The sequence below is a fragment of the Cervus canadensis genome, chromosome 28 (assembly GCF_019320065.1).
Source record: "Cervus canadensis isolate Bull #8, Minnesota chromosome 28, ASM1932006v1, whole genome shotgun sequence".
NCBI classification, from domain to species: domain Eukaryota; kingdom Metazoa; phylum Chordata; class Mammalia; order Artiodactyla; family Cervidae; genus Cervus; species Cervus canadensis.
The window spans coordinates 34,390,349-34,417,175 of NC_057413.1; the positions used below are offsets into that span (position 1 = coordinate 34,390,349).

At 41.2% G+C, this 26,827-nt stretch overlaps 2 protein-coding genes across 5 annotated transcripts in view; both read right to left on the reverse strand.

Annotated features, from left to right (window-relative positions):
• Positions 1 to 1,931: 1,931 nt before the first annotated feature.
• LOC122429778 (60S ribosomal protein L23) lies at positions 1,932 to 2,447 on the reverse strand. The gene has a single exon (XM_043450423.1). It carries the CDS (start codon positions 2,407 to 2,409, stop codon positions 1,987 to 1,989), a length of 423 nt encoding a protein of 140 aa, XP_043306358.1. The 5' UTR covers positions 2,410 to 2,447; the 3' UTR covers positions 1,932 to 1,986.
• Positions 2,448 to 4,999: 2,552 nt separating this feature from the next.
• The window catches only part of PRIM2 (DNA primase subunit 2), a 324,083-nt gene continuing 302,255 nt past the window's right edge, over positions 5,000 to 26,827 (reverse strand). For all 4 annotated transcript variants that reach the window (XM_043450411.1, XM_043450410.1, XM_043450412.1 and 1 more), the window contains 2 exons: positions 12,725 to 12,793; positions 5,000 to 5,619 (listed from right to left, as the gene is read on the reverse strand). In XM_043450411.1, the coding sequence (XP_043306346.1) occupies positions 5,398 to 5,619; positions 12,725 to 12,793 (291 nt within the window). In that variant the 3' untranslated portion in view covers positions 5,000 to 5,397. The remainder of the gene's footprint in view (positions 5,620 to 12,724; positions 12,794 to 26,827) is intronic.

The following is a 26,827-nucleotide window of genomic DNA, read 5'->3' on the forward strand; positions in this document are numbered from 1 at the left end:
TAGGTGTGTTCTCCGGCTCTAGAGCACAGGCTCAATAGCTGTGGCGCACAGGCCTAGCTGTTTCGCAGCATGTGGGATCTCCCCAGACCAGGGGTCAAACCTGCATCGCGTGCACTGTATGTACGTGCTGAGTCACTCAGTTGTGTCTGACTCTGCAATCTCATGGACTGCAGCCCTGCCAGGCTCCTCTGTCCATGGGGGTTCTCCAGGCAAGAATACTGGAGTGGGTTGCCATGCCCTCCTCCAGGGGATCTTCCCAACCCAGGGATGGAACCCAGGTCTCCCACATTGCAGGCAGATTCTTTACCAACTGAGCCACCAGGGAAACCCCCATCTCCTGCATAGGAAGGCAGATTCCTTACCAAAGAACCAGCAGAGAAGCCCTGTAGATGTATTTCTGATGTATTTGCCGGAGGAAGTGAGTTCCATATCCTTCTACTCCACTAGCCTGATTGGAGTCCCCACAGATTCTTAAATGCATTATTTGCTGACTTAATTTTCTCTCCATGCTTTCAGCACAAAAATTCAACACCACTATACATAAAACAGGTAAACAACAAGTACCTACTACCGTACAGTGGTGGGAACTACTAATATACTCACTTTCTTGTCATAATCTATAATGGAAAAAAATCTAAAATAAAAAAATATATATACACACATAAACACAAAACCGGATCACTGAGCTGTAACACCTGAAACTAATGCAGTATTGTAAATTAACTATTAACTAAGAAAAAAAATCCAAAAAACCAAAACCCCTCAAAAAGCCTTATACTTCCACTACAGGGAATGAATACCTAGAAACTACAGGGCTAAACTGAAAACTCCAGCCTGCATTTATTAGCAATCTTGTTTCACTACCTTGTCATCAATGTTCAAAAACAGACCTGCAGCAGAAGACTCAGGGGAAATACAGAAGCTCTCTGTACAGACATATTCTTAAACTTTTGATAAGGTTCTACAGTGATAATTCTTGGAGAAAATAAAATGCCATGAGGCAATGGACAAAAAGAGCTTATGGGATAGAAAGCAAATCCAGTAACAGGAAACTGCATCACTTCTAGCAGGAAGGTCAAATGTAGTGGGAAGGTAATTTCCTGCAGGTGACAAGATTTCCATAGACTCATAGCACTAATTTCGTGGAATGCCAATTACAGGGAAAAGCCTCAGACCAGGACAACAGCTACCTGTCAAAAAGGAGCTCAATGCTGAAAAGGAGGCAGATGCTCTAGGTAAATAAGTGATACCTGAATGTGACTCAGGTACCCTTGTGAGAAACACTAACTCTGGGCCAACATCGTCTTTGGAAGCCCACTCCTAGGCAGTGTCGTGCATTCCAGAGAGCCTGACAGTCAAACCTGTGCACTTGTTCAAAACACACCTCTCACACACAGTGATCCTGCCTGTGCGTAAAAGGGAGATGAGACACATCAGGCCCCCCATCCACCTCCGTCAGGGGGAAGCCACCGTCTCCCCTGCAGCACGGCTCTGCCTGCCCATTTCCACAGCCCCTCCTCCAGCCTTCTCTCGCCCTCCCTCTGCCAAATGGATCTAATTACCACAGTGGTTTGAGGCTCTCAAATTTCTTCCCTTCAAGCTGTAAAGATATCCTCAGACCGAGCCTCACGTTCAGAACGGCTGTCAGCTCTAACTTTAATGGGCATTTAAATTTAATGTCAAGCTGATGCCTGTGGAAGACCTTGATTAAATCTGCAAACAGTAGACTCTAACGAAACCAGAATTTTAGAGTTGTCTCATTTCGCCTTTCAAGCTTAAATCCCAGAAGTTTTCTTTTTTTCTGTGCAAAGAATTGCAAGAGTTTGTTTGCAAAGACCCTGAGTATCAGTCAGGCAGCAAAGTGTAACAAGCAGGACACCGCCATGCTTTTATAGAGAGAGATCCCTCAGCTTACAAGGCCGTATGATTTATTTTTTTTTTTTTTGGGAACAAATAATTTTTATTTTTTACAAATACACCAAAGAATCATGCAATGCTGCCAGCATTGGATGCAATCCTGGGCCACAAGTCTGCACATTCCTTTGCAACTGGTCCTGTGATGGCAGAACCTTTCATCTCGCCTTTATTGTTTACTATGACCCCTGCATTATCTTCAAAATAAAGAAACACACCATCTTTTCTCCGGTATGACTTTCGTTGTCGAATTACCACCGCTGGATGTACCTTCTTTCTGAGCTCTGGTTTGCCTTTCTTGACTGTGGCCATCACCATGTCACCCACACCAGCAGCAGGAAGTCTATTCAATCGTCCCTTGATCCCCTTTACAGAGATGATATACAGATTTTTGGCTCCTGTGTTGTCAGCACAGTTGATCACGGCTCCAACCGGAAGACCTAAGGAAATCCGGAATTTCGCACCAGAGGACCCACCACGTCCTCGCTTCGACATCTTGAAGGCCGGAAAGGGACAAAAAGGACAAGGCCGTATGATTTAAAGATCCTTCCTTTTCATTGCTCTGTTCTGCTCCCTCCCTTTCAAAGTCTGTAACTGTTTACTTTCACGACTACAATATTATAAGCGACTACATATGAAAAGTTTACTTAAACCTTCCTAGTATTCTTTCATGCACATTGCAATTAAGAGTTTTAAGACATCTGAATGGAGTGAGAAACAAAATGAAAGAAATGGGACAGTATCTCCACAAACAACATTGGTGCTCCCACCAGCTGCAGATTTCCAACCTGGGCTCGGCTTCTCCTGTCTCTTCTTTTGTCTCTGATCACTGTACAGCCTCTCCTCCTTGAAGAGGTAATAAAAGATGGACGTTAAAAAACCCGGAAGGCTCATGTTCTTTTTCATTGGCTGCTGCTTTGAAAAGAGGTTGCTGGCTTTTGATTTTTGAGTTCTTCCTACATCATCTGATTCAAACAGGTCTTTCAAAGAAAACAAATCAAAATTGTCAAGACCTGTGAAGCATGAAAAATAAATTGCTTTTTCCAACTCCACAAAGCACCAGAAAGGCATTAATGTCTATCTTCTTATATAAACCTCTAACCCCATCCTCTAATCTACATGATTCACAAAATATTTATATATTCTTCTGTATAATACATGACAGGAGACCAAGCCTTATTACAAAGAAATGAAACTTGGAAAATAACTAATATTTAAACTAGTGTTATTTTGGAGTTTGACTAGACACACATAAAACATTCAAATTCTTGAGGCTGCTGGGTAAGACAGTCATCTCTGACACAGGTGCTTGCTGTCGAGGGCTCCGTACAGGGTGCTCAGGCTTCAGGAGAGAACACGCGGCAGGAAAGAAAGCCTTGCAAATCGTGCCAGGTACAAAATGCCCTGTCCTGAGGCTCTCGCTAACCTACAGCACGAGGCTGTGGCTCGATTTCCCTTCTTGTAATACAGCAGAGACCTGCCTTTCTGTGTTTGGCTTTCCATCATTAACTTGATTCTGAGGTTAAAACAGTACTCGTCCTTAACATTAAAAAAAAAAAAAGGTTTTGCAGTTTAGGGATGAAGTGGTTGGGAGTCATCAGATTTCTGCTGAGAACTATACATGATACAAGGAATAGTAGATGGTTTCAGAAGGGAGAGATTTATAGAGGTAATTTGTAGTGGAATAACACTATTTTCGGAACTAGGTAATAAGTCACAAAGACAAGCAAAGACTCAGATGTATCTCCTCTAGTTATCAGTTCAGTTCAATTCAGTTCAGTCATTCAGTCGTGTCTGACTCTTTGTGACCCCATGGACTACAGCACACCAGGCCTCCCTGTCCATCACAAAATCCCGGAGCTTACTCAAACTCATATCCATCGAGTCAGTGATGCCATCCAACCATCTCATCCTCTATTAGTCCCCTTCTCCTCCCACCTTCAATCTTTCCCAGCATCAGGGTCTTTTCCAATGAGTCAGTTCTTCACATCAGGTAGCCAAAGTATTAGTTTCAGCTTCAACATCATTCCTTCCAGAGAGTATTCAGGACTGATTTCCTTTATATGTCACTAAATATTCCAAGAAATCTTTGCCCAGCAGCCTAAGATAAAAACCTTATCAGCTGACATTTTCAGGTTCTGATGGTTTGATCCTGTTTAAGACAGACAGTGCACTGTCTCATGTGATTAAAGAGGATAAAGGACAAAAAGAGTCCATATGGTATGTGTGTAACTGACTCACTTTGCTGTACATGTGAAACTAACACAACACTGAGAATCAACTATACTACAATAATAATAATAGTAACTTTTAAAAAAGGGATAAAGGGCAAGGGCCCTCTTCCTCAGGAAAAGAGAGCTGTGTAGAATGGCACCCAAGGGAGTCAGTGAGTGAGGGTCACGTTTCTCTATGAGTGTAAATGCTCTAGCGAGTGAGCAGCGCCCACATGGAGGAAATACCTCAGATCAGGGCACCACCCGCAGGCACACGGTGCATCACCAAGGACAGGCAGGGAGCAGGGCACTAGTTCAGGTAACACCCATAACCTTTCACAACCAACTCTACTGCTAGCACCGAAACAGGCATTACTAAAAATACGAGCATAGTCACAACCGAAGCCAATGAATTTAGGAAACCTACCTGGCAGTTCACAGCAACCACAGAAGCAGGGAGGTGTGGAAGCTGGAGGGTGGGATGAAGAAACTCTTCAGTCTTTACTTAGAACCTTCTCACCATAGTGATGGCTGTCCCCCCCAAGAGCGCGGAAGTGGCAGCGGAAAAGGATTACTATGGTTTTATATAATAAAACCCTTCTATTCCTTATAACAATATGAGTGACTGTACACATCCAGTTTCTCTTAATTCCAGAGTCACAACTCACTTCAGTAGAGTTTGCTCCCATTCAAAGGAGCAACAATTCTCTTGCTAATGCAGAATAACTTCAAATGGCCAAATCAAGAGAAAAAGGAAGCAGAAAAAGTTTAAAATTTGGCAATATGTTGAATATATGTGGTATCCAGAATACCACATTAAGACCTGAGGCAAAGGCATAATATGAGTCTCACAATTATATGCAGACATACAATTATATACATTTTGATATTTATTAACAAAGATGGTCCAGAAAAGGTCTGGGCCAACATTACAGTGGTAAGTGTTAAACTAAAAGCTGTTCTCAGTTGTATTGTTTCTAGGGGACAGTAACCAGTCCAGAAGGCTGCTTTCTCTCCTAAAAAAGGACTTAAGTCACATCATTCAAGTGTTAGATTTCAAAAGAAAGAAATACTTCCTCTTCTCTTTTGACAAAGCAAAATACACTGGAGGTCTTTGTTTTTACCTGCAAGCCTGCCTTCCTGAGAAGCATGCACGTGTGGATGGATGAAGGAGGTAGGGCAGAGGGAGAAGGTGACGAAAAAGGCAAAATCGTGAAGTTGGAAATAAAAGCCAGCGAAGAAGATGGGCTACCAACTACCCAGGAATCATTCACTGAAGCAACTCCTCCAGTTCCTCCAGATCCATGTCCAGAGCGGAGCTGAGTGAGTCCAAAGCGGAGGACGAATCCTTGCTTCTCTGGACACTCTGTCTGGGTTGGGGCGTTTCAGGTTGGACAGACTCCTTCTTGATGTCTTTACCTCCACTGAGGATCCGCTGGCTCTCAAAAAAGAACTGGTTTGGATGACTCAAAGAAAAGCCACAATCATCCACCTGCACGAGAAGCAGATCTGTGTCACAACAGTACAAACATAACAAAAGTACAAATAAAGGGGGCGTGAAGAACCATGCAGACCTCATTCAGAACCTACTCAACACCTGAAACATAGATTCTCCTTCAAAATCTCAACCACCACTTAAACGATCTCACTCACAGGGAGCTCCAGCCACCCCCGGACAGTAACAAGCCATGAGGGGTACTTCTAGTCCAGACCCCTGCTTCCCCACCCACCTCCTACCTGACACCTCAGATGCTCAAAGGTGCTGCTGCTGCTAAGTCACTTCAGTCATGTCCGACTCTGTGTGATCCCATAGATGGCAGCCCACCAGGCTCCCCCGTCCCTGGGATTCTCCAGACAAGAACACTGGAGTGGGTTGCCATTTCCTTCTCCAATGCATGAAAGTGAAAAGTGAAAGTGAAGTCGCTTAGTCGTGTCTGACTCTTAGTGACCCCATGGACTGCAGCCTACCAGGCTCCTCCATCCATGGGATTTTCCAGTACTCTTGTCTGGGAAATCCCATGGACGGAGGCACGTCAGAGCAAAATGCCTGGCATCTTGTCAGTCAGTATTTGTTTAAAAAAACAAGAAAAGGAAAAAGGAGGATCTTCCTGATGAGCTGAGTCTAGAAGGATGGGAGAGTAACAGCTGGGATGAAGAGGGTGAGGGCCATCCAAGCAGCGGGACCCCAGGAGCGGGATACAGAGCGCTGCCTGGAAAAGCAGGAGGTGTAGGCGTGCTGGTGTGCAAGGCACAGAATGGGGCGACAGGACAAGAGGCTGGGAGGAGGCCGCGGCCAGACCGCAGAGACATCTGACAACCATATCAGTAACCCAGACCAAATTGTGTAGGCATCAAGATTTTTAGTAGTCACTAAAATTTCTTAAGAAGGGAAGTGATGTGATTAAAGATATGTGTAATCTTATGGCGGATTAAAATGGATTAGCAGGGGGTTAAAGTTACCATTACAGTTCAGGATGAACTTTCTTAACAAGTAGACCAATAAACAGAAAGAAGATCCTTCCTGGTAAAACTTACTTGAGAATCCCAGGGTTCTCTGATTCTCTGTAGTCATTGTTGATACATGTTGGGCCAAAAATTTTTAAATAATTCAGTGTATAGCAGATTGATAGTGTATACACTGACTTAAGAGTTACGACCCAGATCACAAAGAATAATTTTTTTATCTGCTCCTTTCCTGCTTAGTTTCAAAATATTTCCTGAATGTTTTATCTATAATTTTTATTAACAATGGAGTCATTTTGTGAGCTTCTTTATTACATTAATTTTCACTCAATTCATAAACTGGGAGATTCAATATAAAGTTTGCATTTTACAAAGTGTTTCATGAAAAGTAAGTTTATTTCCCAGCACATTTTCAACCAGTAGACTTTGCTTTTATGAACAGAGAATACTAGAGATTGGAAAGATGTAAGGAATCCTTTCAATTGAATCTCCTCCAAGAACAGACTAAGAAACTGAGACCCAATGGCTGAGACACAGTCATGGCACTAGTAACCAGTTGTGCCAGAATCAGAATTCAGGCCTTTAGGTCACTTAGTTACTCTGAAATCTGTTTTAAGGGGTTTTATGCAAAGTCAAACTTATAATCACAGCATTATAAATGTTATTTTAGAGATAATCTTGTCTATAAGAATTATAAAAAGCATAGTTGGGTCACTTTAGGCAAAAAGTGCACCTTTTATTCACCTTTTGTGGTAATTAATTACATATTTTCTACACCTTGTTTCAACTGTCAAAATATCTATCACAGATATCTGTGGAGTAAATTGAGTGATTAGATTTCAATATGGACAAAATGAAATGTGGTCATCTTTACACACCAGGCTTCTCTGCTGGCTCAGATGGTAAAGCGTCTGCCTGCAATGTGGGAGACCCAGGTTCCATCTCTGGGTTGGGACTATCCCCTGGAGAAGGAAATGGCAACCCATTCCAGTACCCTTGCCTGGAGAATCCCAAGGACAGAGGAGCCTGGTAGGTTACAGCCTATGGGGCTGCAGAGAGTCGGACACGACTGAGCGACTTCACTTTCACTTTTCACTGTATATTAAAAGCATCAGTTTCTTCTCCCCTGAAATGGGGGTAATAATAGTTATGTCATAGGGCTGCTACGAGGAAAACCAAGGAAATATGAGGATAAAAAGAAAGAGTTGTTGGTTCTATGAAATCTACATTAAATGCTTTGGAAAGATTCAAGAAAGGGAAGTTAGTTAAAAATAAAACCACCTGAATTCTCAAAAAGACAGGGGGAAAGATCATACTGCTTTGTATTATCATTAAGTTCTTTTTCCACTTTAAAGAAACACAAACTGGAAATCAGTGGTGGTGTATTATGTGTATGGTTTTTGAAAAAAAAATGAAATCAAATTCCCATCCCTAAACTACACTCAAACAAAAGACTTTACCTTTATATCAGAAAATTAGCAAATAAATGTCATTCAAATGTTTTAAGTTTAAAATATAATGTTTTGTTTGTGTTAGTTGCTTAGCCGTGTCCAACATTTTGAGACTCCATGGACTGTAGCCCGCCAGGCTCCTCTGTCCGTGGAATTCTTCAGGCAAGAATACTAGTGGGTAGCCATTCCCTTCTCCAGGGGATCTTCCTGACCCAGGGATGGAACCCAGGTCACCTGCATGCAGGCAGATTCTTTACCATTTGAGCCACCAAGGAAGCCCAAAATGTAATGTTAGTTTACATTTGAAATGTAATCCATTTTAATTAATATTTTTATTAACCAACTAAATAATGCCAAAGGTATTGAAATGAGGGCCTGTAACAACCAAGGTTCTGTGTGACGTCATGTTTCCCAACTTTCTCTCTTAGGTCTGCAATTGTCCTTTCTTAACTCATTTTGTTAAATAAGCTAATTTTACCAAACATCTATTAAGATGCCTGGTAGCATGATGAACTTAAGAAGAGTTTCCTTCTGTTTACTGGACTGTATTTCTTCTGAGATGGGATATTTCTTTTTAAATTTTTCTTTCTTTCACTTTTATTTTTGCCTGAAGGAAGTTATCTTTCATCCTGTTCAGGAACTTAAAACTAGGAAGTTTTAGGGAGGAAAGGGAGAAGCATAAACCAAATAGAATGAAAATAGATTTTACTTTAAATCCAATTAGTAAAAAGAATAGAGTAAGAGATTTAGCCACATCAAAATCTCCCACTTAAAAGTTAGCAGCTACTTCCTTTGTGTGGTGGTGGCACTCAGTCAGGTCTGCCTCTCTGCAGCCCCACATACTGTAGCCCTCCAGGCTCCTCTGTGGAATTCTCCAGGCAAGAATACTGAAGCAGGTTGCCATTTCCCACTGCAGGGACTCTCCCAACCCAGGAACAGATCCTGTGCCTCCTGCGAAGCCCCACAGTTTCCTTTACTCCTCATTAGAAAACAAAGCGGGGTGAGATGCAGTTTGCCTCATTCTATATTTGGAAATACTAAGTGAGAATTTTCACAATTTTGTTTGCTGTGAATGTTTCTCTCCTTGCCTTTTTTCTTGTTTGGTTGCTACTGGTGATATTTTTCTTTGTGGTTAATAATAATTTTTTTTAATTATGTTTTCTACTTTCTGTTAAGTTTTGAGAGAGGGAAATCCTGTGACGCATCTTCACTCTGTCCAATGATCTCGGGAGTCCCAAAGCAAAGATCTAACATAAGATGAGTAGAAGAAAGGTGGGATAGAGACCTTTATAGGCTACGTAATAAATTTTGAGTTTTATCTTAGAAGGAGGGATGCGGAAGGCTTTTAACATGTTTTTAAAAAGCACGTTACTAAAATAGTCAGACTTCTCTGTTTTAGAAGTCACCCGGCAGCCATGTGGAGGAGAAGGAACTGAGCAGATAAGTGTGCAGCTGCTGGGAAGGAGTCAGGAAGCTGCCGCAGTGAGTGATCCACACAAGAGACAGTGGTGGCTCCTGGCCCAGGGTTCTGACTGATCCCCAAAGTGATCTTGATCAAGGATTAAAAAGCTTAAGTGTACTTGGTATATTCTATTTAAGATTGTAGGAAAATGTGTGATAGATTTTAATAAGATTTGTGTAGAGATCTCTTACAGTGAAAAGGAATTATGCTCAGCTGTTTGGAAAATAAGTATCCAGAATGACTCAGTACCTAAAGAGACCTATTTCTAAAGAAATCATTTTCAATTGAAATCCAGAGTTTAATCTACACAAATGCCTAGTGTTTTCATTTACAAACAGAGTATGACAAAATTTTTAAAAAATCACTACAACATAAAATATTGCTCTCTAAAAATACTGAGGAAAACAGATTTCAAGCAGGCCTGCCTTTGATATCTACTAAGTGAATCTCTCTCTAACATCTGCTTGGAATCAGCATGTTTTGCACACGATGACCTTCACAGTAACAAAGGTTTCATATATCTGCTGTAGCAAATGTGGATTCTGAAGGAATGGAAGCAATACTGTTTTACCTATGGGATGTTTGGGTTTTAATCAAGAGGTTTTCAATGACAGCTTATAATGAGGCAGCTGGTCTTACCAAAAAAGCCATATGGAACCATCACAGCACTGCTGTAAATGTTATCAGCTAACGGGTTCATTTTCAAAACTTTCATTAAAGTGAGTTTGATCACAGAGGGCTCAAAAAAATCATCACAGGTTTTTGGGGGAGAGCAGGCAGAGTGACAGCAACATGACAATAAAAACAGATTTTGTTTTTAAATTAAATTAGAAAAAATAGTAAGTGAAGAGAGAGATTCACAACAAAAAATCTATAAGGAGACATTTAGTGAATACAAACAGCCTTTTTATTCCATTGGTTTATTTGTGGTTTAAAGTAGACTTTCTGTATGTGGGAGGATTTAGACATGTGTCTTTTTAGTCTCTTCATTAATTTAAGGCAAGTTTTAAAAATCAGCAATAGTAGTAATACTCTTATAGGAATAATCAATAGGAGAGATGCTACAAAAGTGGATCTGAGAAATAAACACTTCTTACTTTTTAGCAATGTCACAGACTCAAGTGTTAAATATAATTTTCAAATCTTCTTAAAAAAAAGAGGTTAAATTGACCTTAATTTGTGAAAGTTATAAGGCCTTTTAATTAAAAAGGTCCACAAATAATTAAGAATTAAATTAAATTAAAATTTTCAAGTTGAGCAAGCAAATTATAGTCTACAGGGGAAAGAGTTGTGCAAGGCTGACGCTGAAAATACCAAACATGTGGCTCATCTGTTGAGATTCCTATTTTAATAAAACTGATGACAATTTGTTGTTCACTATTATATTGACATTTAGTTCTTTCAACTTCGTAAAAATAAAATTTTTATGTTTTTAAAGAAAAACACTGTTTTCAACAGTTAGGTGTAATAGTAAGAGGACTAGACCCACGGCCCAGAGCAGACCAGGATTCTGTCTCCAGAATTCTGTTTCCAGACCTCCCACTAACCAGCTGTGGTCCTTCAGGCAAGTCATGTTGAATTACTAGGCCCGCTTATTTTTTAAAGTAAACTGTGAAGGCTGGATCGTGAATCCAGACAGGAAAATACTAATGGCCTCTACAGTCGTTATTACAAACACAGTTTCAGGTGCTCTAGAACACAGTCAGGATTGGCTCATGAGCTCCAGGTGAGGGCTTGACAGCCTGTTCAAATCCAAGCTTCACCCCTTAGGGCCTTAAGCCCTCAGACTCCCTAAGCTCCGTCATGATGGGGATGTGGATTGGGCTTACTCTTGTCTGCGGTGTGAACCAAAGGACCCATGTGTCCAGGGCACTAAGTGCTGGGCCTGGCACATGTGAAGGGCTTTGTTGGTGTTGGCTGACATTATTCAATATTATTATTATTTTCATTATTATCAGTGATGTTATAAGATACATTTGTCCTATGAAATTTAATGTAAGAAATTCTGCAATTATATAACCACAAAAGAAAAATGATTTCATGAAAACCAGAAAACATAAAACTGATTATAAAACTTAAAAGTACCATGGTAGCTGATGATGAATTCTATACACGTAGCATCTTTTTTGGGAGGATCATGGATCCCTCTGAAACCTGATAAACACTAGGCTCCAAAAATGCACAATATGTACCTAGAGAAAAAATGTTTCAAGGGTGCATGGCCCAGGTCCATTCTTAGCTTTCTGTCCCATGTTACAAAGCCATGATCGGGACCAGTGACTGCAAATGGGGGGTCTGTGAGCTAAGTCGACCTGCAGACATGCTGTCAGCCTGCACACAGCCACAGAACTTGTCAATGGTCACACCTCTAGCAGAGTGACTAATTCACTGGTGTTCATCTCGGGCAATTTCACTTTTCCGGGTTATCTGCCTGACCCCTGCAGACCTCTGAGTTTGTGACCTAAGCATTACACCTCTCAGAACCTACTAGCAGGCCTTTTGTATAGCAGTCTGGCAAGAAAACAACCAAACACATTTCCCTGACTCCCTTGCAGCTTGGGGGTCCACTGCATAACCTAGGGTCTGCCATGCAGATAAACATGAGACTGGGAAACAGACTAGGGTAACATGAGGGAGCAGCCACAAGTAAAAGCATTCAATTTTCTACAAGGAAGATGGCAAAAGCCTTTGGTTCTTCTGGACAACAGGAGCCAGTGTTCCAGACCTACTCTGAGGATTGGGTACCTAAGGCCTGAGGGTCCAGTCCAGCCCACCATGTGCTCCTATAAACAAAGTTCTCCTGGGACAGATGCAAGCCTGCTCCTTCCCACAATGTCTAGGCTGCTTCTGCATGACAGCAGCAGAGAGGAGCAGCTGTGACAAAGGGCACGTGGACCTGTCATGATCTGGCCCTTTACAGAAAATCTGCCAACCCTTGGTCTCATCCCTTGAAGTGGAGTACTTGAAGGTGGTAGCCGTAGCAAAGTAAGATTTTCTCAGAGTGTAGTTTTTCTTAGTTACACTATTGCTGGATCTGCAGCATTCAAGCTTAATTCCCTGCCCCTTCCATAAATTTTATAAGCAACCTCATGTTGTGTAATAAATCCCTTTCCCCTGAAAACAGCTGGAGTGGTTTCTACTGCTGCAGCAGAAACTCCTAAATGAAACACAGAGTAACAGAAGACAAAGGATAAGGTTATAAAATTTAAAAATTTACTTACATTATGTGTCATCTCAAAGAACTTCTGACAGGCTACCTGGTAATGTGTCCCTTTTACTAAATCCAAAATCTAAAAATGAAGGGAAAAAAAGAGAAAGAAAATTAGAAATCAATTTTCTTCTAAACCACTATAGCTCCTGCTTGCTGGCCTTTTCATAATCTTCATTCCAGACAGGAAATGCATTAAATCATGTGGCATGTTGTACCCCTGCAGCCTGGGCACTGTGATAATTTTGACATTATACAGTAGCTGTTTGGGTCGGCATTAAACCACTGATGACAAGAGATAAGAAGTGATCTTTCTGACCCACTGACTGTGAATTTCAATAACTTTACCTTGACAACAAGATGAAAAGAAATCCCAGCATTATGATTTTGACAGTTATCGTCAGAATATCATATTGCAACACATCTTCCAAAACTGTAGGTATAAATCTAGTAACCTAAATGGTTGGTGCATGAAGCAATCAAGTATACTATTTAGATTTTTATTTTCCACATGACCACTTTGTACAAAAATAGCATAAAATACAACTGTGTGCCCATCAGGAAAATCTAATGTAAACCCTTTGGGGATGAGTATCTGTGGAGAGGGAATGCTTTTGCCTTCAATCAGATTTGTCCTTTTTGAAATGAAGTTATTTCTAGTAAAGCTCAGCAAAACATGAGAGTAAATAGTCCATTCTGAACACCTATTAGGAACATCATCCCATATTTTGTAAATACAATTTGCTTCCCAATTCCACTTCATGTAACCTCTTCAGAGCCACGTAAACTCCCATCCTTATCAGCAGAGTGCAATGCCAGCTGAAATTTGTAAATTTTCATCACTTCTCCTGACAAATAAAATACATATGTGGCCTGTTCATAAAACACAGTACAATGCTGGAAGTAAGAAACAGCCTCGAATGAAGGAAAAAAATAACTTTGGAGAAATGTTAATTTCTATCCTTTTTCGAAAGCATGAACTTCCTATCAGACAAAGAAATGTAAGTGAAATATCAAATTCTTGCTGTCCTCCTTACTGAATATAGCTTACACCTTTTGACAGATACAAAAAAATTACAGTACAGAATAAGCAGCACATTATACTGACAGGAGTGTACTTAAAAGAAGGTTTTCTCTGACTGTCTTAGAGGTTACATTTCTAAATTTCAGGTCACCTTTTACTAAATCCTACATGAAAGGACTGTGTAAATGCCAACCAATCATAGCACCCAGGATCCTGCCTGTCTACCCATGTGACCTGTCCACTTTTCTTGAATTACTAGAGCAAAATGAAAAACACATGAATTTAAAATGAATGACTGTAAGTCTTTAAAATGAAGAAAGTCACAAAGTTTTTAAAGTAATTCAAACATTCTGAGCTCATACTCGCCAATGTTTTTACACACAGATAAGTCACCTATGCTGAGATGAACTTGCAGTTGAGTACGGCAAACATCAGTGATACCAAGGTATGAATGTCTGTGGATTACAATCTTGAAGAAGCAAGGACTTTAAATATAAACATGTTTAGATGATGCCATAAATTACCTGGGAGAAAATGAATTCACAGAAACAGACAAAAACCTCAACTGTGTTGTACGGAACAAATTCCCTTTATGTAAAAACAAAACAATAAATCTAACACCCTATTCTATGCAAACACACTTCATGTTTATATCTATACATATATATATATGGTATATTTAAATATCTTGCAAAATAAATATGTAACATTATATATAACAATCTAATCTATATGTTTGGGAAACATACTATAAAACAATATTTTTATAATATGTAAGAAACATAATAGTAAAATTACATAGTTGGGTAAGGTACACATATAAAAAGTTATTATGAGAAACTGATATAGAAACCATAGAATGCAAGGAAAGATGATGTATCTTGAAATTTTAGGTTCCATTAAAAAATTAAATTTAGATTTAAAAAAAATCATACAACCATCCTCTTTCTACCCCAATTCCCACTCCACTCCAGAGATTAGGTTCTTTCTTAACGAAAACCATTTACTTTTCCTCTTTTACTTCATCTTCCTATAAAGAATTTTTATTGCAAGTTTTCTTGCAAATTCATAAATAAATCACTTGCCCATCTACCCTTAAACAGCTTCACTGACTGCACAGCAGCATATCTGAGTGGATGAGGTTTCTGCACGTCTGTAAAGGTGCACTGGGGCAAGAGGTCACAGTGCTTTTCACTGGATGAACTGTGTCCCAGGAAGAAGAGTGAGGGAAGGAGACAGGTAACAACTGACCAGCCTGGGAGACGGTCAGTGAGCCAGCAGGGAAAGCTGAGAGAAAGGTGCCCTGAGGTGACTGGGGGTTACGGGTAGGGATTATGAAGAAATAGACCTTCGCAGAATAGGGGAGTCTGTCTGTGCTCAGTCATGTCTGGCTGTTTGTGGGTCCCATGGACTAGCCTGCCAAGCTCCTCTGTCCATGGAATTTCCCAGGCAAGAAATACAGGAGCAGGTTGCCATTTCCTGCTCCAGGGGATCTTCCCAACCGAGGGATTGAACCTGCATTAGCAGGTGAGTTCTTCACCACTAGCACCCTGGGAAGCCTTGGGGTACTGTCTACTCAAGGCCATTTAACCGTGGAAAAAATTAAAAATTGAAAAATCGTACAGCTGAATGATCTTATTTTCATTGAGACAGTTTTTTCCTTAAAAAACTTATGTGTTTTAAATTAAGATAGAAACTGTGAAACATTACTATTTTTTTGACAATTTCTTTTTATTTTATTTTAAAAAAATTTTAGTTGGAGGATAATTGCTTTATAATAATGTGCTGGTTTCTGCCATACACATGAATCATTCATGAGTCATGAATCAGCTCCATGTATACATATATCCCCTACCTCTTGAACCCCCAATCCCACCCCTCTAGGTCATCACGGAACACCCTCTGAGCTTCCTGCATGATACAGCAGATTTCCACTAACTATTTTACACACAATAGTGTATACATGTCAATGCTACTCTCTCAATTCATCCCACTCTCTCCTTCAAGTAAGTCAGAAAAAGAAAAACAAATACTGTATATTAACACATACATGTGGAATCCAGAAAAATGGTACTGATGAACCTAGGTGCAGGGCAGGAATAGAGATGCAGATGTAGAGAATGGACTTGACACAGCACAGTAAAGGTCAGGCTGGATCATTACTATTCAAATAAAACAAAACAAAACCCAAACAACAAAAACGTATAGTTTCCCATTACGATCTATATTAAAGAGATACATGAAAAGAAATGCAAGGGTCCTGGCACTGATGGGGAAAGATTGAAGGCAGAAGAAGGGGACGACAGAGGATGAGATGGTTGGATGGCATCACCGACTTGATGGACATGAGTTTGAGCAAGCTCCGGGAGGACTGAACTGAACTGAGCTGGGCACTGAGTGAAGTTTGGTTCTCCCGTGGGGAACGGGAGCGTCTGCAGCTCTGAGCACGGGTGTGACACAAAGATGCACATTTTCCCAGGAGAGCCTGCCTGCTGTGCCGGGGTCAGGCGGAGAGGGTGAGCTCACAGCGGGAGTCCACGGGAGATGAGGGGTCTGCAGCAGGTGCGGACCGTTGTGGGGGGTAGGGGGCGGGGAGAAGAATAGCTGCTCCACGTGAAAATGCTCCACCACAGCATTATATGTTCTTATATACTTCTTTCCTGAAATTCAGGGTCTTAGGAAGAGTTGGTCTCATTCAGAGTTTAAATGTTTCATATAGTCGTAATTCAAGTGATCTTTTCTAAAGTGCAAAGTTTTAACAGAAGAGTCCGTGCCCCTGGGCTGTGGGCAGATGTGCCTGACTTACAGCCAGGCTACCTGAGTTCGAAGAGATGTTAACTTCAACCAGAAGTGCTGTGCTTTCCTGAAGCTGAAATTTTCTTTTATATTTTCTCAAGAAAGAAGAAATACTGGATATGGCAATATCTTATAGCATCAATGTTGAACGTACCTAACCATGCTTTTCTAAAACATGCTTGGTGGGGGAGAGGGGTACATAGCAAGTTAGTTCATAATGTGTTTTTTTACATATTTTTTGTGTTATCATGTGTTGCATATGATATTAAAATTTCTTAAAGAAAAAACCATTTTTGTAGAAAAGCCAGAATGAGGATGTACTCAGGCAGTAGCACTTTATAGACAAGTGTTTGTCTCATTGAGCTCTGAAGGGCCAGCTCACCAAGGCTGGGCAAGCCAAAGTGGGGATTTGAAAGAACCAGAGAGAGAGATACATACTCACAGGGTGAGACGCTCTACTGGAGGAAGGAGGGATGTAAGGAGACAAGAAAAGAAAACAGGAAGGTGAGGGAGGCAGGTGGGAGCAGAGTGTGAAAGGCCCAAGAAATGCGTCCACGGGACAGAGCCCACAGCTGCTCTGCCTGGCCTGCAGACATGCGTCCACAGCCACAACCGCACTCACCCAGCAGGGGCATGAGTCCCCCTGCTCCCCGGTCCTTCGGGAAGAGACAACACACCACAGCTTCCTCATGAACCAGCATCGGTGCCAAACAGTCCTTTAAGAAGGAAACCAAATCAAGTGCCAATTCTGATGCCTATGCTAGAAGTTTCTCAGTTCTGCTTTAGAAAAATACAAACAATCTGAAGAATCTTATTAAATAAAGGCTTATTTGAAAACAAAAGCTTATTATTTAAAGAAAAATTCCAATGAAGGTCTAAGAATATTGCTCAAATGGCAGTTTGAGTTTGGTTTTTAACATCAATATTTCCAGGCTAGAGTACAAAACAGTAAAGCACAACAATCATTCTAGTCTACTTCATCAGTAGTCAGAAGGTTAAGAAAAATTAAGAGGAAAAGCGATATCATACTACTATATCTTGGTAACTTATGTTCTTTAACTTTTTTCTCTATGTATCTTAAACTACTTATCAGCTGACTAAAGTCCATCAAGAAGAACATTAGATGGTTTTTCCTCTTTTTTTGAAAGCAATGCAGTTTGCCATTTTTATAAGACGTTCATCATGTTTGTGCTTACTAAGTTTGGTAAATTTGGGGTCATGGGGGAGACACGCAACTCAGCTATCTTTAACTCAAGGTCATGTTCTGTTTTATTTAAAAGTGATAACAAGCGTGTTTCTTTCTTAAAAAGTCAACCTTTCAAAGAGATATTTGCTGATATTTTCCCACTCCATTTCTAACTTTATTTTAAAGGTGAGAGAAACAGTCATGATGCAGAGTCCAGAACACTTTTGAGCTCATTTATCTGGCTCCTGTTTCTCCCAGACACCTGACGACCCTGCCATGACCCTCACCTGCTGGCAGGTCAGGGGCAAGCTTCCCAGTCCTGAAGATGTGCTGCAACACGTTTAAAACACCATATGCCATGAATTCTTCTAACTCACTCTTCATTGTCTATAATAGTTAGCCAAATGAATCATTTCTACCTCTAAAGGTCCTTAAGACCCATCTTTTCCTCCCCATTGTTCAGGCCCTCGTCATCCCCTTTTTATGGCAAAACTCCTTGGCTCCTCCCGTCCTCACTCAAGACAGCTGCTGATCCAACCCCAGAGAAGCTTCCCTGCAGTCCAGGCCTGACCCTGGCGTTGCTGGCTCCTGCACGGCAGTGACCGACAGGACACAGCCTCCCTGGGGCCCTTACTGCCCACCTGTCCCTGGGCCCTCACCTCCAGCCCAGCTTCTCCCATGGGATGTGCTTTGCAATTTCAGCTCACAAAAGTCCAGTGATTTCTCAGAGGGTGTTTTTGATCTAATGCGTTGTTTGACTTGGTCTAGTCCAGAATTACCTAAGTTTCTTCAGGGCAAGGCTTACCAGCGTAGTGCTTCTCAACTAGCCTGTCCCTAGAACCTGTGTTCACAGCGCTCGCAGGACCAGGCTGCCCAGAACACACCAGGACCTTATCTGACCATGCCCACCGCCCCACAGCCGAGCTTCTCTCACCACACTGGATTTCTCTACCTCCTGTCTTCCCTGGAGCATCTCCTCCGAGAAGGCAGAGGCCATGTTACTAGCTCACTGCTATGTTCCCAGGATCTGGAAGGTGACTGGAATGCAGACACATTCGATCATACTTGCTGATGCTGAATGAATGCTCCCCCTGTGGCCTGACCTCCCTCCAGAGGACTCCTACCCCTACCTCCTCACCCAATGCAAACGTCACTTCCTGCAGGAAGCACTCCTTGGTGTTACCCCCTCCCTCCTCAGCAGGTCTTCTCCCTCTGGATCTTTTTTTTTTTTTTTTTTTTAAATTTTGGATCATTCTCTAAGGCCTTTATTCCCCACCCTCACTCCCCCGGCTCTTCAACTAGCATTTAGGATAATTTTTAAAAGAACTTCTCATACTTCATTATAGTTAATTATGCCCTTTAACGCCACCAGACTAAAAGCTCTAACACAGTTTCTTCATCATCTTTCTGTTTCCAGATTTGAACATATGGAAAACTAAGCAACATGGATGGTGCTCAGAAAATGTTTATTGAGCCATAAAATAAATGTCTTTCCTCCCCAAAGAAACTTCCTTCTGTTTGAATCTGTCTTAGAGTACTTTTACCAGAACCTCTGCAATTAGACACTTGATTTCCAATTTTCTCTATTTTTTGGTATAGCATCACAGAAAAAATTGCTAAGTTAATTCAGTTCTTCCACAGGTTTTAAAAGGGCTTGAGAGGTTTCTCCAGTCACATCTGAGGACACTCTGGAGAAGAGAGTGACAACGCTCCATCCAATGACCTGAAATCCAAATGTAGAAATCTGCCATTGCTATGTGTAGCTAACCTGGCCTGTGCACACAGCAGGCTCAGCCCACACCTCTCAGACGAGCTTTCAGACTGTGAACCAAGTCAGTCACTGTCTCCACCCATGTGGTCTACATTCACTCGACCCCTCCAAGGGAGTCCAGCATCAGGTTTATAGAGATGACAGATACCACTTATGCCCTTGGGGAGGATAAGGCCACAGAGTCGGTTTGGAGGGAAGGACAAACAAGGGAACAAGCAGTCCAGAACAGGTGCTGACCTGACAGGAGCACAGAGGATGCTACAAGGCGGGGGCGCCTCAATATGAGCCTTAGCAGAGGATGGAACCAGGTGGTAACAATGAATCACAGTGACGAAGAGAAAGAAAGTATAAAGCATCAGAGCAACCCAGACCCAGGATAACAAGCAAAGGGGGCACAGAAGCTCCAAGCAAGGTGCTTGGGGATGGGCAGACTCTAAAACATACTAGAAAGATGATCTGACCTCAGTATGAAGGACTTCTGGGGGGACCGGGGCTGTGGACAATGGGGAGACATAACGAGAGTAGGGGACATCCTTGAGAGCCCTGGGACCAGCAGTGGATGTCACCCCAATTTCTGGCTTAAACATCTGGTGTCCCACTAGCTCTCCCTGGAAGCAGAGAACTGAGGCCGTGCCGTCTCCTCAGGACGGGCACGCAGGTCTTCAGGCTCAGAGGCCGCTGAGACTGAAGGTCGCACTGTCCCGGCGGCTGGGGAGAGCTGAGAGCAGCCAGACTCTGACCGCCGACGCAGCACGTGAAGGTCATGCCCCATTAGGGACCAGTCACAGGGCCATCCCCCTCAGACGGGAGAGCCCACTCCCCTGCTGCTCCCTCCCTATCAGGTGCTGACCCTGAGAACACCCCCAGCAAACATCCTGCACGCAGAGCCCACCACAGTGAACCAGGTCTGGATGCAGCGCAGGCTGTTCCGCTCGCCTGCTTGCCTTTGCAGGGACAGGGACGGGCTCAAGGTGAGGAGTAACAGGGATAATAAGAGCATCTTACACTCCTGCTCCATCCATATCAGACACTGTTCTGGTTATTTTACTTAATTACCAGCTCTCTAAATCTGCTCTTCACATATATATGCAAACATGTTAAAAAAAGAATGCTTTACAGCAATTATTTAGGCCCTTGTAATGCCTGGTAGAATCCAATTCAAAACGGTGACCCTCTCCAGCTAGAAAAGTGTACTATGCCATCCCTCATAAATCCTGAAATGTCCTGCAAGTCAAGTAAATTCTAAGAGGCTTTCTGAAAGACGTATTACACTGTTTAATAATCATATTACATCATTTCCTTATTATATGTTCATCCACAATATGGAAACCCAAATATTGAAAATGTCCCACTGTCTTTTACTGTATTTGGATACAGGTTTTGAATTACTGAAGATATGTCTAACATTTGGGGTAAAGGATTTAAGCTTGAGGGAAACATGAACAACTAACTGAACTTAGAGTCGGGGAAGGAGAGAAAGAGAAGGCTGAGGAGAGGACAGGAGGGGAGGGCAGGCAAGACTCCTGTCAAGTCGGCAGAGAGAGGCAGAGAAGTGTGGCCAGATCGCAATCCCACACTTTACTCACTAGTTACACCTGCCTTGTGGGTATCCTGTTTCGTTTTATTTTGCCTAGTATAAAAGCAAGTCACTTCAGAATCACTATGTCCTATGTGATCTTTATGGATATAATGAAACGGATTTATCTCTGACAACAGTTATTTTCAAAGATTTTATAAAAAGAGATGTATTGTATCAAACACTCTACAGAAAACAAACTAAGTTAGAAGAAACCAAACATCTGTCATTTAAATAAAGTTTTTCCAAGGACTGGAGGATTAAAAGAAAAATAAATAAATATATATAAACTTATATATATATATAATATGGGCTTTCCCAATGGCCCAGCTGGTACAGAATCTGCCTGCCACTGCAGGAGATGCAAGAGACAAGAATTCAATCCCTGGGTCAGGAAGACAGCCTGGAGAAGGAAATGGCAACCTGCTCCAGTACCCGTGCCTGGAAAATTCTATGGACAGAGGAGCCTGGCGGGCTGCAGACCTTGGGGTCTCAAAGAGTCGAACGTGACTGAGTGTGCGCATACATATTTATACACACACACACACACACACACACATAGAAACAGAAACTTCATCTAATAAGAACTACACTGTAAATTGATGGTCAGCACTACCACGAAGTCTGAAATGGCTTAACAGCAAGCAGACTAAGAATCTGAAACACTTCTTATGGGAAAAAAAAAATCACTTAATTTCTGTATAGTTTAAGCTTGCTTTTCCAAAAAAAAAAGGGGGGGGGGGGGTTCGGGCAGGAGGAATCCTCTGGGAGAATAGATCATGAAACAGAACTAAGTTGGGAGAACAGTGTTTCGTCCACAGGAAGGCAGGTGGATTTTATTATAAGTATCATAAGAGACAGTGACCATACGTGACTGAATTAAATTCCTCTACAGATACCAGAAATTCCACATGAATAAATAATAATGACAGAAAGATACATAACAGTAAACAGAATTGAATGTGTTTTTAATAAAGACTATGTTTTCCATTTTAATTCAGTTTTACTGAAAGCAAACTTTAATAGCCTTGGCTAACAAATGGCATATGTTATTTGACTTTCAAAGTGATTTTTCTTTGAATCACCTTGAACAATATCAAATAATCTTCAAATGACCATTCTTCTTCAGCCTAATGAAAAGGAAAGATATACACAAAAATTAAGTTAGATGTTCAGAGGTTTTTATGATAAAGCCAAAAATGGAAACATATCCTCCTGACACCAATTCTAAAGTTCAACTTCCCATCTTTTCTTAATGCTGTTCTAAGATTTATCAAGAACAATGTACACATTTTCAACTACATCACCAAGAAAAGCAAAACTTAAGTGCAGCAATTCTTATAAATCAGAAGAGATGCTCATGGAGATGAAACAGACAGGGAAGCTGTTCTTGACAGCAGTTGCCATTCATAAACAATGAACAGATGGATACCGCATTCCACTGAGAAATACTCCTCACCTAAGAAAACCACAGGAGTTTTAGGTCAGATTTATATGAACACCGAAGAAGGAGTCATTGAGATTTATATTTGCCATAAAATCTTGACACAGTGTTACTTTTAAGTCTTTTAAACTGTCCATTTTGAAAGATTTCTTCATTCAAAGGCATTTACCAGTTTTAGATTTAATATGGTCACTAACTTCTTGAGAATTTTTGGACTGTGAAAAAGAGAGGTTAATCAACCTTTCAAAAACTATAAAGAACATATATTTTTACATATTTCAATGTTTTAATATTGTTATTAATTTTCCCAGAAGCACCCATTAGATTTGCCTTTAAAATAATCATTAATGGTTATGTTGAGTAAAATTCCTAAATCACATTTTCTCCTTCTCTTTAAAAAAAAAAAAAAGTGAAAAATAAAGAGACAGTTCAAACAACACTAGTACAGAAAAGAAAGTGAAAGTCGTTCGGTCATGTCTGACTCTGTGCAACCCCATGGACTATACTAGTACAGAAATACACTTGTAAATAATGAATCATTCATCAAAACTTGAAAAATGAGTAGCCTTATTTTCACTCATTTATAGGTCAACATGTAAAAGTAAATATTGGCTCTAATAGGTCAAGCACGACTATTATGTTAGAAGCAAATATTAAAATATGAATATGGAAGTAGGACCAAAACACTGTAATACTTAACAGCCTCAACTAACCATTTAGAGAAATACTCAGCAATGGGAACACAATGAGTAACATCTGTAATTTTACATTTTCTAAAATTACAAGTAAAAAAGATAAAAAGAAACATGAAATCAATTTAAATAATACATCTTATTTAAATAAGTATCATTTACGGTCATTTCAATATGTAATCAATATAAAAATATAATTACCAAGATATTTTACACAGCTTTTCACATTAATTCTTTGCAACCTGGCATGTATTTTCCACTTACGGCAGGCAGTGTGCTGGAGTGGACAACACTGGCTTGTGTGCACATCTCTTCCCAAGTCAGGGTTAGTAACATCATGTTGATAATGTGACATCAGTCCAGCAGGAGTATTTACACAACAAAAATCAGCAAGTGACACAAGTCAAGGTTTTTCCTTTTCCAAGGACAGCTGATCCCTGAACTCACCACTGCCCTCAGCACATCTCAGCGTGGACCATCCACACTTCAAGCACTGAACCGTCACTGCATGCAGCTGGTGACTGCGACTGGACAGCCCAGATGAAGCATACACAGACAGCCAGGCTTCCGAGTTAGCAACCTGGAATATTTTAAATATCCAGTTTTCTAGAAACTATTATACAGTTTGGAAAGAAACAAGCAGGTAGGGCCCATTCACAGGAGAAATGCATACAAACTGTCCCCCAGGAAGCACAGGCACTGGACCCATCTGACAAAGACTTGATGTCAGCTACCTTCAACACCCTCAGAGAGCTAAAGGAAACTCAAAGCGCTAGAGGAAACCCAGAGAACGATGCCCGAACAAAGAGAAGATAGCAATAAAGAGACCAAAACTATAAAGAAGAACCAGAGAGAGACTCTGGAGCTAAAAATTATAGCTAAAATGAAAACAATAACCAATTGCAGGAGACAGAAAAAACAATCAGCAAACTTAGGAGTCAGTTCAGTTGAGATCATCCAGTCTAAGGAGCAGGAAGAAGGAAGACCTCTTAAATGTGGAATCAAAAGAGAAATGATACCAATGAACTTATTTACAAAACAGAAACAGCAGCACAGACTTAGAGAACAAACTTATGGTGACCAGGGTGGAGGGACAGGGAGGAAGTCTGGGATGGACATGCACACACTGCTTATGTTTAAAACGGACAACCAGCGAGGTGCTTCTGTAGAGCACAGGGAATCGTGTCCAATGCCACCCGGCAGCCTCGACGGGAGGGGAGTCTGGGGGAGAGTGGATGCAAGCATATGTGCTGAGTCGCTCTGCCACGCACCTGAAACTGTCAGAACATTGTTAGCTGGCTGTACTCCAACATAAAATAAAAAGTTAAAAAGGAGGATAAAGAAACATGCACTGAGCAAAAGAGGCACGTGGGACACCAGAGGCGCAGCAACAGATGCACACAGGACACGCAGGAGGGAGGGGACAGAAACGGGCACAAAGAATAGATGAAGGAACACGGCCAACAGTCTCCCACACTCAGTGCAGGAGGCACACCTACAAACCAAACGCCTCACAAGCCCCCAGCAGGACCAATGCAGGGGGAGCCACACAGACACATACTGTGAAGAAACTGAGGGACGTCCCCGGTGGGCCCACGGCTGAGGCTCTGCACTTCCAGCACAGGGGCACGGGTTCAACCCCTGGCTGGGGAACTAAGATACCACATGACATACAGTCAGAAAACTGAAGAACAAAAAATAAACAAACAAAGGATACATTAAAAAAAAAAAAAGGAGAAGCCATGAACAGACGGACAATAGAGGACACAGACAGGAGCAGGAGGGAGGACCGCTCCTCACTTAGCAGAGACAGCAAGAGGGATCGCAGTCTTCTCAGCAGAACCCATCAGGGCCAGAAAGCAGCAGGATGACATGCTTGGCTCCAACAATACAGTTATCAACCAAGATGTGTATGTCCGACAAAACTGTCCTTTAACAATGGAGAAATTAAAAAATTACCAGAGAGAGAAGAGCTGAGGCAGGTTGCTGCCTGTAGACCTGCACTACAGGAAATACTACAGGGAGTCCTTCAGGCAGGAAGGAAAGACCACTACACAGTTGAAGTCACATGGAAATAAAGGACACTGAAAAAGGTTAACTACACCATATATCAGGCCAGTATTACTGCATTTTTGATGCAGTAAGTCCTCTTTTTCTTCCACTGAAGTAAAAGACAAATGCATAAAACAATCACTATAAATCAGTGATAATGGACACACAGTGTATAAAGATGTAATCTGTGACAACAACATAAAGGGGACAGACAGGGTTACACAGAAGAGGGAGTCTGTATACTATGGAGGTGAGGCTGGCACTCACTGTCATTACTTTAGGAGGGCAACAGCAATCCCCAGGGTAACCACTAAGAAAATAACTAAAAATATGCATACAGAAAAGGAAATGAAGGACTGAAACAGTACACTGCAAAAATATGAATCACCAAAGCAGGCAGTAACGAAGGAACTGAAGGACAAAAGACACGTGACAAAGAGCAAAATGACAAAAGTGAATTCTTCCTTATCAGTAATTATTTTATCTTTAAATATATTAACTGTCCAGTCTCAGGCACGGGAAAAGTGGCTAAAATTACATAATTAAACTATCTGCTCTCTACAAGAAACTCACTTTAGATCCAAAGACAAAACAGGTTGAAAGTGAAAGGATGGAAAAAGATATCCAATGAAAACAGTAACCAGAAGAGAGCTGGAATGGCCATACTAACCTCAGGCAAAACAGATTTTAAGTCAAAAACTGTTACAAGAGGGACTTCCCTGGTGGTCCAGTGGCTAAGAATTCACCTTGCAATGAAGGGGACATTGGTTCGACCCCTGGTTGGGGAACCAAGATCCCACATGCTGCCGAGCAACTAGGCTTGTGCGCCGCAGCTACTGAGTCTGGGGCTCTGCAACTCACACGACACAACTAGGCAGGCCGCGTGCTGCCAAGAAACATACTGCATGACACAATAAGATCCCACGTGCTGCAACTGAGACCCGATGCAGCCAAATGTTTTTTAAATGTTACAAGAGACAAAAATTACCTTATACACTGATAAAAGGACTAATCCATCAGGAGGACAGAACAATCAAACACACTGAAAAACAGGGACCCAGAATATGTGAAGCAAAAATCAAAAGAACTGAAGGTAGCAATGGACAGTTCTACAATAATAGTTGGAAACTCTTTCATAAATGGGTAGAATAACTAGATAGACAATTTACAAGGAAAGAGAACCTGAACAACACTATAACCAATAACAGACAATACAGAACACTCCACCCCAAACAGCAAAATACACATTCTTCTCAAGTGCACAGGGAACATTCTTCAGGATAGACCATCTGTTAGATGGCCAAACAAGACTTAATAATTTTAAAAATACTGAAATTATAGAAAACATCTTCTGTGATCACAGTGGGGTAAAATCAATTACACAAAGAAAACTGGAAAATTAAAAACGAGTAAAAATTAAACACATTCATAACCAATGGGTCACAGGATGAAGAAAATCATAAGGGTAATTGGAAAATACTTTGAAACACATGACAACAAAAATACAACATCCAAGCCTTATACAGAATATAGAGAAAGCAATGCTCATGGGGAAATCTCCAGCTGTACACACTA